The sequence below is a fragment of the Brachycentrus maculatus genome, unplaced genomic scaffold, assembly GCF_059751285.1.
Source record: "Brachycentrus maculatus isolate JH-2025_06_01 unplaced genomic scaffold, ASM5975128v1 h1tg000966l, whole genome shotgun sequence".
Lineage (NCBI taxonomy): Eukaryota > Metazoa > Arthropoda > Insecta > Trichoptera > Brachycentridae > Brachycentrus > Brachycentrus maculatus.
The window spans coordinates 59,853-72,550 of NW_028281687.1; the positions used below are offsets into that span (position 1 = coordinate 59,853).

At 37.5% G+C, this 12,698-nt stretch overlaps 1 protein-coding gene across 2 annotated transcripts in view; it reads left to right on the plus strand.

The window, feature by feature from the left end:
- LOC148299753 (uncharacterized) overlaps nt 1-3,055 on the plus strand; it is a 28,859-nt gene extending 25,804 nt beyond the window's left edge. Inside the window, exons 11-12 of one of the 2 annotated variants that reach the window (XM_088275722.1) lie at nt 2,323-2,961; nt 2,994-3,055. In XM_088275722.1, coding sequence (XP_088131848.1) covers nt 2,323-2,961; nt 2,994-3,001 — 647 coding nt within the window. In that variant the 3' untranslated portion in view covers nt 3,002-3,055. Of the gene's footprint in view, nt 1-2,322 lie in introns of both variants that reach the window. The other variant, XM_088275721.1, reaches the window with a different exon arrangement.
- Nucleotides 3,056-12,698: the final 9,643 nt, after the last annotated feature.

Consider the following 12,698-nt stretch of genomic DNA (forward strand, 5'->3'; position numbering starts at 1 on the left):
CTGTGAATGCCCTGACTTCCATATTCTTCTTCATCTTTGATGAGATCGCTGACTGTACGTTACATTTAAACCCCTATTTTACATTTTTCAAGGGACCAAAAAAAAAACTTAATAGGAGGGAAAATGCAAACAGGGAATATTGAAAAAACAACATAACATTAAAAATTTTATTTTTTATTTAAAAAATCATGTAAATTAGTCTGTAGCGTTTTTTTCTGTAACTCTTTTTCTATTCTGTACAAAGATTTGAAGGTTTCATCTTGAACACCACTAATGCTAGAAAAATATGTTTTTAGTCCTTCGATATACTTGATTGCTTCTTCTTTAGTTGGGATAACATTCAACTCTTCTTTGTCAGATAGTTCTTCTTCAGCAGACAAATTTTCTTGTAGATGGTTTTCTGCAATGTCGTCAACTTCCACCGAGCCTGACGTCATTACATTGGAGTCAAGTATTTCCTTCTTCCTCCACCTCCTCCTTGTTTATTCCGGCTCTCCAGAAGCAGTTTCGAATAGTTACGGGTGTTATTTCACCCCATGCCTTAACGGTGTAATGCATTGCATCTAAAATGGATACCTTCAATTTTTTGGGGGTCCTCACCTCGTTCTAACTCAAACAATAGCTTGTTTACCAAATTTCTTCGGTAGTAGTGCTTGAATGCACATTATCCCCAAATCCAGAGGTTGAAGTTCACCCGTGCAGTTTGGTGGGAAAAATGCCAATTTTATATTCCTCAGTGTCAAGTTTGTGGAATGAACAGGACACCTATCGAGGAATAATAAAATCTTCCTATTCTTTACACCCATTAAAGCATCTAATTTTGAAGCAGCGGGGTTTTCAGACTTGCCAATAACTAATGGGGGAAGCTTCTCACTGCCATCTGAATTAGTAATCAAAAGAACAGTGAGCCTCATCCTACTTAACTTCCCCCTGACAAGTCTCCCCCTGGAAGCAGAAGGTCTTCCACGGTAGAACACTGAAGAACAGCCCAGTCTCGTCGGCGTCGAAAATATCTCTGGGAGCATATTCAGCAATTAATGTAGGCACATCTGTCCAATCTTCGACAATATCCAAATTAACGCTTCGTGATTCCCCGCAAACTGATCTGTAGACCACGTTATGTCGCTTTTTAAATCTATCTATCCATCCATTTGATGCAGTGAACCCTTCGATATTGAGTCGATTTGCGATGCGCAGCGCCTTTTCACAAATGATGGAACCGCTGACAGGAACATTGCTGGCTCGCGCACCGACATACCACTCTTTCAAAATTTCTTTGAGTTTGTCGTACTTAGATGTCGATATGTACATTCGTTTTTTCGCCATGGGACCACATTCCAGTGCACTTTTTTTAATTGAAACTCGATTTTTAATTGTAGTAACCAAAGTAGTGATAGGTATCCCCAAATCTTTTAGATAAACCTTTTAGAGAATGTTCATTTTGTCTCGCACTGACAAAGCTTTTCTTTGTTGGGACATTGCTAAATATATTAATGTAAAAAATATTGTAAGAAACTAATAAAATAAATTTAAAAACGTAAAAACTGTGTGTAAATGATGATCGCGAATGATGTCAAAGGAATAGAAGCGTCTCAAACCGAGTCGAAAATAGAATGACAGTACAAACGTCATAGCATTTTAACGGTTAAAATTTAAAGATATCGGCCAATCACCACGTTGCGTGCCGTACGCCGACCAATCACAACGTCGCTCGCCGACCAATCGCGGCCGATGTAATGTCTCTACTGCGCAGACTCATTGTCAAGCGCGCGTAACTCGCATATTTGAAATATTTACAACGTAAATTGGGGGGAAAAAACGTTAAAGCAGGTAATAAATGTACTGAAATATATTGGGACTAAAATAATAACACGCAATTGGCGGGAAAACTTTAAATCCGGGCATGTAAAATCCGGGTTATCACTGTATTTATATTTGAAACCTTAAAAGAGAAAACTAATACTGAGAATTAGTAAATTTGCACCCAATTTTGGTAGGATTGGCAACCATTGAAATGTCAATTAATAGCGTATTAATTATGAAAATTCTTTGCCATTAAAAAACCTCAAAGAAAAATATTGCAAACTTATAATTTTTACACACTTTTTTCGTCTCATAATATTTTTTTGTAAAAATGTTGCTTAATAAAGGCGCATTACTTAAATTACGCCATGTCTTTTAAGAATGTTCTTTAAATGAAAAATAAAAAATCAGCAAAAAAAAGTATACCTCCGTTTAAGTTTTTTCTAGGTCTCTTAAAAAATTTTAATGAAGGTCTTTCTGAACGAAATGTGTAGTATAATATTTCTTTTGTTTCTCCAGCTTCTCGAAAGAGGACAAACTCCGCCTCGTCCTCTTCCAAAAAGGACAAAATCGAAATGCGAGCGCTCCACTCCGACGCCAAACCGAGAAGTGTCCACAAGAAGGAGCATACGGAGACCGTCACGCCCAGGAAGCACTCGGCATCCTCCAAGGCGCACACCCACTCTTCCCACAGCCAGGATAAGAAGAAATCCCTCGAGAAGAAATCCTCCGTGGACAAGGGAACCACCCAAGACGAAAACAAGCTCAAAAGGTTGATGACTTCCGAAGCCATCAAGAGTTTGACGGAAACCGTCATTTTAAAAGAGGAAGAAAAGAGCGTTCTCAAAATACACAACGGCGCCGAGATAAAAAAAGAGTCCAGGACCGATGGGAGGAAATCTAGCAGCGATGAACGCAAATCTAACGACACCGCTTCCAAGGCGTCGGAGATCAAGCCGTCGGACAAAACCCCGTCCAAATCCGGCGACGCGTCGTCCAAGAGTTCTTCTTCCAGCCACTCTTCGGATCGCCACCACTCGCGAAAGCATTCCGACTCTTCGTCCAAGCACCGCCATCGCAGCTCCCACGATCGCCATCGCAGCTCCCACAAGTCCTCGTCCTCGCGCCACGGCGGCCACAAGGACGACAAGGAGCGGCGACGCGCGAGCCCCCAGAGGACAGTCTGCGCAGACTGTGATCTGAGGATTGTCCACGACTGAGGTCGTATCTTCCCGACTCTTTCTTTGTGCAAGATGAAAATGACAAATAATATGAAAATGTTTGATGTAGAGATTATTTATTTGGTTGGAAAAGTATTAGGATTACGGCGTGCCACCCACTTCCTTTATACAGTTCCATTGGTACATTTGGTTGGAAAAGTATTAGGATTACGGCGTGCCACCCACTTCCTTTATACAGTTCCATTGGTACATTTGGTTGGAAAAGTATTAGGATTACGGCGTGCCACCCACTTCCTTTATACAGTTCCATTGGTACATTTGGTTGGAAAAGTATTAGGATTACGGCGTGCCACCCACTTCCTTTATACAGTTCCATTGGTACATTTGGTTGGAAAAGTATTAGGATTACGGCGTGCCACCCACTTCCTTTATACAGTTCCATTGGTACATTTGGTTGGAAAAGTATTAGGATTACGGCGTGCCACCCACTTCCTTTATACAGTTCCATTGGTACATTTGGTTGGAAAAGTATTAGGATTACGGCGTGCCACCCACTTCCTTTATACAGTTCCATTGGTACATTTGGTTGGAAAAGTATTAGGATTACGGCGTGCCACCCACTTCCTTTATACAGTTCCATTGGTACATTTGGTTGGAAAAGTATTAGGATTACGGCGTGCCACCCACTTCCTTTATACAGTTCCATTGGTACATTTGGTTGGAAAAGTATTAGGATTACGGCGTGCCACCCACTTCCTTTATACAGTTCCATTGGTACATTTGGTTGGAAAAGTATTAGGATTACGGCGTGCCACCCACTTCCTTTATACAGTTCCATTGGTACATTTGGTTGGAAAAGTATTAGGATTACGGCGTGCCACCCACTTCCTTTATACAGTTCCATTGGTACATTTGGTTGGAAAAGTATTAGGATTACGGCGTGCCACCCACTTCCTTTATACAGTTCCATTGGTACATTTGGTTGGAAAAGTATTAGGATTACGGCGTGCCACCCACTTCCTTTATACAGTTCCATTGGTACATTTGGTTGGAAAAGTATTAGGATTACGGCGTGCCACCCACTTCCTTTATACAGTTCCATTGGTACATTTGGTTGGAAAAGTATTAGGATTACGGCGTGCCACCCACTTCCTTTATACAGTTCCATTGGTACATTTGGTTGGAAAAGTATTAGGATTACGGCGTGCCACCCACTTCCTTTATACAGTTCCATTGGTACATTTGGTTGGAAAAGTATTAGGATTACGGCGTGCCACCCACTTCCTTTATACAGTTCCATTGGTACATTTGGTTGGAAAAGTATTAGGATTACGGCGTGCCACCCACTTCCTTTATACAGTTCCATTGGTACATTTGGTTGGAAAAGTATTAGGATTACGGCGTGCCACCCACTTCCTTTATACAGTTCCATTGGTACATTTGGTTGGAAAAGTATTAGGATTACGGCGTGCCACCCACTTCCTTTATACAGTTCCATTGGTACATTTGGTTGGAAAAGTATTAGGATTACGGCGTGCCACCCACTTCCTTTATACAGTTCCATTGGTACATTTGGTTGGAAAAGTATTAGGATTACGGCGTGCCACCCACTTCCTTTATACAGTTCCATTGGTACATTTGGTTGGAAAAGTATTAGGATTACGGCGTGCCACCCACTTCCTTTATACAGTTCCATTGGTACATTTGGTTGGAAAAGTATTAGGATTACGGCGTGCCACCCACTTCCTTTATACAGTTCCATTGGTACATTTGGTTGGAAAAGTATTAGGATTACGGCGTGCCACCCACTTCCTTTATACAGTTCCATTGGTACATTTGGTTGGAAAAGTATTAGGATTACGGCGTGCCACCCACTTCCTTTATACAGTTCCATTGGTACATTTGGTTGGAAAAGTATTAGGATTACGGCGTGCCACCCACTTCCTTTATACAGTTCCATTGGTACATTTGGTTGGAAAAGTATTAGGATTACGGCGTGCCACCCACTTCCTTTATACAGTTCCATTGGTACATTTGGTTGGAAAAGTATTAGGATTACGGCGTGCCACCCACTTCCTTTATACAGTTCCATTGGTACATTTGGTTGGAAAAGTATTAGGATTACGGCGTGCCACCCACTTCCTTTATACAGTTCCATTGGTACATTTGGTTGGAAAAGTATTAGGATTACGGCGTGCCACCCACTTCCTTTATACAGTTCCATTGGTACATTTGGTTGGAAAAGTATTAGGATTACGGCGTGCCACCCACTTCCTTTATACAGTTCCATTGGTACATTTGGTTGGAAAAGTATTAGGATTACGGCGTGCCACCCACTTCCTTTATACAGTTCCATTGGTACATTTGGTTGGAAAAGTATTAGGATTACGGCGTGCCACCCACTTCCTTTATACAGTTCCATTGGTACATTTGGTTGGAAAAGTATTAGGATTACGGCGTGCCACCCACTTCCTTTATACAGTTCCATTGGTACATTTGGTTGGAAAAGTATTAGGATTACGGCGTGCCACCCACTTCCTTTATACAGTTCCATTGGTACATTTGGTTGGAAAAGTATTAGGATTACGGCGTGCCACCCACTTCCTTTATACAGTTCCATTGGTACATTTGGTTGGAAAAGTATTAGGATTACGGCGTGCCACCCACTTCCTTTATACAGTTCCATTGGTACATTTGGTTGGAAAAGTATTAGGATTACGGCGTGCCACCCACTTCCTTTATACAGTTCCATTGGTACATTTGGTTGGAAAAGTATTAGGATTACGGCGTGCCACCCACTTCCTTTATACAGTTCCATTGGTACATTTGGTTGGAAAAGTATTAGGATTACGGCGTGCCACCCACTTCCTTTATACAGTTCCATTGGTACATTTGGTTGGAAAAGTATTAGGATTACGGCGTGCCACCCACTTCCTTTATACAGTTCCATTGGTACATTTGGTTGGAAAAGTATTAGGATTACGGCGTGCCACCCACTTCCTTTATACAGTTCCATTGGTACATTTGGTTGGAAAAGTATTAGGATTACGGCGTGCCACCCACTTCCTTTATACAGTTCCATTGGTACATTTGGTTGGAAAAGTATTAGGATTACGGCGTGCCACCCACTTCCTTTATACAGTTCCATTGGTACATTTGGTTGGAAAAGTATTAGGATTACGGCGTGCCACCCACTTCCTTTATACAGTTCCATTGGTACATTTGGTTGGAAAAGTATTAGGATTACGGCGTGCCACCCACTTCCTTTATACAGTTCCATTGGTACATTTGGTTGGAAAAGTATTAGGATTACGGCGTGCCACCCACTTCCTTTATACAGTTCCATTGGTACATTTGGTTGGAAAAGTATTAGGATTACGGCGTGCCACCCACTTCCTTTATACAGTTCCATTGGTACATTTGGTTGGAAAAGTATTAGGATTACGGCGTGCCACCCACTTCCTTTATACAGTTCCATTGGTACATTTGGTTGGAAAAGTATTAGGATTACGGCGTGCCACCCACTTCCTTTATACAGTTCCATTGGTACATTTGGTTGGAAAAGTATTAGGATTACGGCGTGCCACCCACTTCCTTTATACAGTTCCATTGGTACATTTGGTTGGAAAAGTATTAGGATTACGGCGTGCCACCCACTTCCTTTATACAGTTCCATTGGTACATTTGGTTGGAAAAGTATTAGGATTACGGCGTGCCACCCACTTCCTTTATACAGTTCCATTGGTACATTTGGTTGGAAAAGTATTAGGATTACGGCGTGCCACCCACTTCCTTTATACAGTTCCATTGGTACATTTGGTTGGAAAAGTATTAGGATTACGGCGTGCCACCCACTTCCTTTATACAGTTCCATTGGTACATTTGGTTGGAAAAGTATTAGGATTACGGCGTGCCACCCACTTCCTTTATACAGTTCCATTGGTACATTTGGTTGGAAAAGTATTAGGATTACGGCGTGCCACCCACTTCCTTTATACAGTTCCATTGGTACATTTGGTTGGAAAAGTATTAGGATTACGGCGTGCCACCCACTTCCTTTATACAGTTCCATTGGTACATTTGGTTGGAAAAGTATTAGGATTACGGCGTGCCACCCACTTCCTTTATACAGTTCCATTGGTACATTTGGTTGGAAAAGTATTAGGATTACGGCGTGCCACCCACTTCCTTTATACAGTTCCATTGGTACATTTGGTTGGAAAAGTATTAGGATTACGGCGTGCCACCCACTTCCTTTATACAGTTCCATTGGTACATTTTGTACTGTATCCAAACGGATTTGCAGCCTCTGGTTAAACTTGTTTGGGAATATGAAATCTTGGCCACTCACAAGGCTTATTACCTGTCATTGGCTAATTTAAGCAATCACTATATAACTTTATAACATTCTACCCGTGATTTAACAACCATGTTTCTCATTGTTTCCTTCCATATTCCCATCTTAATAACTTCTTCATCTTTGTCGCTTCTTCTTCAAACCTTCATCCGCACCGGATGGTGCATAGGGCACTGCAACATATAACCGCAGTGTTATCTTGATCGTTGACACATGAAGGAAAGGTGATCACCCCTCCTCTTTGGGTACTAATCCAGGGTAATATTGAATAAATATTAGAGTGAAAAAATCGCTTATATTTGTTTGACCACACCCTGGGAATCGAACCCGGGACCCCCAGAATGGTAGCCGAGCGTGCTGACCATTACGCTATGAAGGAGGAAATAATTGACTTAGGAGGTTGCAAATCTGCACAGACAATTATTTAAACATTGATTTATGTCATAATTCTGCATTTATAAAATGCACCCGCAGTTGAAGAATATGGACTGTTTTGGTTTAGATAATTTTTTTTATATTTCAAAATAAATAATTTATTGAATTAAAGATGGTGTCTTTGAATTGACTGTATCGAAGAGTTGACTAAAGGCACATTTTTTGTTACTGACGTACAATAGTGTCATTTCTTGAAAATGGTTTCACTATCGCAATTTCCCGTGATTTATTTTTGTAAATAAGATGTATATATGTATATTGAGGTGTATTATATATAGGTACAATTAATATTTCTTATAGACGGTTGATTTTGAATGCGTAACGATACTTTATGTGTATATATGTTTGTTTTAATCTAAGTTACATATTGGTTGAGGATGTTATGCCTTCGTTGATTCGCTTTTCATTTTCATTTATAATTTACGGATAATAATAACAATACAGGTCAGCTGTCCAAACTTAAAACACAGTAAGGGACAATTTTTGTACCACGTTTTTTTTTGCATTTTTGGACTAGGTAGAATCTACTTAGTCCAAAAATGCAAAAAAACCTACTACAAAAAAATGTCCCTTACTGTGTTTTGAGTTTGGACAGCCGAGGTGGTATTGTATGTTCCTAAAAAGGTTTTGAATATTCCTCGAAAACACAAGTAATTCCTGCGCCCTCCAATCTGATGGCTGTGTAAAACGTTACTGTTTACATATCGCTCACTCCTTTCAAGAACGTCATAAATCAAAAATCGTCAATTTTCAGTTGAGCATGTTTTCGGAATGCCCAGAAAATGTACTATATCCTAGAAAAAGAGCATATTTTTAACTTAATATTTACCCGTTACATGGCAGAAAGTGTTGTTTTTGCATTTTGAAGAAAAGGTATTGTTTAATTATTTTTTGAAATAAACTAAATATTTTTCAAATGGAAAAAAAATCTTCAGGTTTTACCTAAAAAGATCTGTTGCATAGTAAAAAGTTCAATAAGTGGCTAGATATTTATTTTTAAAACATTGTATTATATTTTTAAACTTTAAAAACGGTCTCCTGAAAAATCAAGTATTTTGATTTATGACGTTCTTGAAAGGAGTGGGCGATATCTTGCATATGTTAACGATCAAGATAACACTGCGTTTATATGATGCAGTGCCCCATGCACCATTGGGGTGTGGATAAGGGTTTGCAGAAGAAGAAGAAACTTTTTTCACAGAATGTATCGTAGTCATACAGGAGAAAGTGACCAAGTGCATTTTTATACTATTTGATATCTTACTAGCTTAATATTGCCCTGAAAAAATCCCAAAGCAATTTTGAAATTAAAAGTACAATATATTGACTTGTTAAAAATGACTAACTGCATTGGTGTTTATTTTGTTGCCAAGCAAAAGTGACTTAAATGGCCCTCCTGAACATTTTACGTTTTGTTAGTTGGTCACTTTCTCCTGTATGACTACGATATATTCTGTGAAAAGTTTCTTCTTCTTCTTCAAACCCTTATCCACACCCCAATGGTGCATAAGGCACTGCATCATATAAACGCAGTGTTATCTTGATCGTTAACACATGCTTCAGGTACCAGTCCAGGGTAATATTGAACAAATATTATTTTGAAAAAATCACTTATATTTATTTGACACCCCCCGCTGGGAATCGAACCAGGGACCCCCGGTACGGTAGCCGAGTGTGCTGACCATTACACTATAGAGGCGGACTATTACAATAACTCAGTAGCTATTGATTACAATATTTTAAGTGTGTCCAAATACTTGTTCACAAATCTGGATTATCTACAATTACGAGTTATTTTTTTACATTATTTTTTGATATCTCAACATAGATGAAGAAGAATATGCAAGTCTGGGCATTTACTGGGCTTACGGCTTTCATAGCCTTTACACTTTACACGTGTGTAAAGTGATCACTTAACCAAGCCTATGACGGTCGTAAGCCCTGTAAATCCCCAGATATTCTTCTTCATCTATGTTGAGATGTATAAAAAAGCCATTTGTTATCTTCCTATCAAAGTATTTACCACTCCTGCACTGAATATTACATACACATAGTTGGAATTAATTTTCGAATTGTGTGAATACAGTAAAAGCTCTAAATACAGTAAAAGCCCTTTAAATGTTTGGGGTTTTTTCATACAAAAATAGAACTAAAAATATCAGGTTACTTTTTTTTATTTTAAAACGCAAAATAAAAGCAATGAAAAATTGAGAAAAACTTGACCAAGTATTAAAAAAATAACAGTAATAAAACTAAAATAAAGATAATATTTCGTGGGTATACTGGCAAAAAACGTTAACTCTAAAATCCCTGTTTGAATAATCCCTGTTATTTGAAGCTTTTTGCCTGAATAAAATACCCGCTATTAAACTTAAAGTTGAATTTACTTGTAAAACCACATAAATATGACATTTCAAACTACTTAGTGCATTTTTCCAGTTTATAGAATGTTGAAAACTTTATAATACTGCATCATTAAGTCTAATTTGCATATTTTCAAGTTAACGCATTTTGCCAGTATACCCATTATCAAATCATTCATGTATTCATTTATCAAAGAATTTCTAATAAAAAGCGTTGAGTGGCAACTGGTGAGCTTTTTTGAGTTATTTATCATATCACTCACTCCTTTCAACTACGTCATATTTCAAAAAACTTGATTTTTCAGGAGATCGTTTCTAAGGTTTAAAAATATAATAAAATGTATTAAAAATAAATATCAATCCACTTATCGAACTTTTTACTGTGCAACAAATCTTTTAAGGTAAATAATCTTTTAATTTAAAACCTGAATGTTTTTTCTTCATTTGAAAAATATTTAGTATATTTAAAAAAAATTATTAAACAGTACCTTTTCTTCAAAATGCAAAAACAACACTTTCTGCCCTGTTCTTCAAACCCTTATCCACACCCCAATGGTGCATAGGGCACTGCATCATATAAACGCAGTGTTATCTTGATCGTTAACACATGAAGTAAAGGTGATCAACCCTCCACTTTAGGTACCAGTCCAGGATAATATTGAATAAATATTAGAGTGAAAAATCACTTATATTTATTTGACCCCCCCCCTGGGAATCGAACCCGGGACCTCCAGAACGGTAGCCGAGCGCGCTGACCATTGCACTATGGAGGCGGACAAAAGGCATTCTGCACTGTAGCGGGTAAATATTAAGTTTAAAATATGCCGTATTTCTGGGATATAGTACATTTTCTGGGCATTTCGAAAACATGCACAACTGATAATTGACAATTGTTTTATATATGACGTTGTTGAAAGGAATAAGCGATATGTGCTGCAAATAAGTTGAAACACGTGAGCAGTGCTCAGCTGTATGAAACATGTGCCGCCTGCAAACACTGCTGGTTCAAAAGCATCAAGTTGTTGGTACAAAGTATGATTCAGAACTCTGCAATAGTGTTTTTTTAAATTTGGTCCCTCCCAATAGTTTTTCACACAAAAATTTTGATAATAAAATAATATAAAAAATGAATAAATACTAAGAAAATTATGAGAAAAGTTATTTATCGAAATTCCAAGTTGTGTTTGATTTCATATAAATGTTGCAAACTTCACTTTTTGTTACTCAAATCGTAATTTTTTTGTATTCCCGCATTATCACCCATTATCCATCAGCTACGAAGGGTAACATCCGAATATGATACTACCAATCTCTAACAGCTGTGAAGTTTTACAAAGTTTTATAATTTTTAATAGTTTAAAAAAAGAAAATATCAAATGAATAAATATATTGCTAGGGCACCTATTAGCTGTGGCAAGTTTGGCACATTTATAAAAATATATAAAGTAAGAACTTAAGTAAATTGGGGTCGAATGTATTATTTTTATCTAATGAAATACTTAACTAATAATATGATTTACTTGTAAGTAATTTATGAATATATTTTATGACTTGTTTCTGATGATTGAACCTAAATATTTAGTATTTCCTATTGAAGTGGTGTATTTATATTGATATACAGGGTGTTCTGTTTAGAATGATGTGTGAAACAGTTTTACGTGAATATTTTGTATAAGTCATTAACATCAAATCAAATCAAACCCTTATCCGCACCCCGATGGTGCATAGGGCACTGCAATATATAAACAGAGTGTTATCTTGATTGTTAACACACGAAGGAAAGGTGATAAGCCCTCCGCTTAAGGTATCAGTCCAGGGTGAATAAATATTAGAGTGAAAAAATCACTTATATTTATTTGACCCCCCTTGGGAATCGAACCCGGGACCTCCAGTAAGGTAGCCGAGCTTGCTGACCATTACACTACCTAGGCAGACATTGAAAAGAAGACATTGCGATAAAAAAATATTTAGTTTAAGAATTAATTTTTAAATCAAACACAGTTTTTTTGATTCTACTAACTTGTATTTTATTAAAATCACAAAAATTTATATTGTGACAATTGTTTCGCCTAGTTAAGGGATTTTCAAACGAACGTTTCGTTTGAAAATGCCATAACTAGGCGAAACAATTGTCACAATATTAATCTTTATGTGTTTTCAATAAAATACAACTTTATAAACTCCAAAAAAATTGTGTTTGATTTAAAGATTAATTAATAAATTAAAATGGAGTTCTACAAATTAAACGCCAAATCAATAAATATATTTAGTCTTTGTGAACAGAACACCCTGTATATTTTGTCATTCTTTTAGTGCGTAACGCGCCAAGTTTGATTGTGAAGTATTCTGAATTTTCCAAAAATTATAATTTAGTACTTAATGTACTAAGAACTTTATTGAACGTGCATCAATTTTTACTTTTAATTTACTAAGGTATTTTTTTTTAAAGGTGTGTTATAATTTTTATTGAATTGATTGCACCCGATTGGAGGATTACTATTATTGTAGAGTTTAAGTAATTTTTGTATGTGTATCTGATCATATAGATTAATTTAAAAT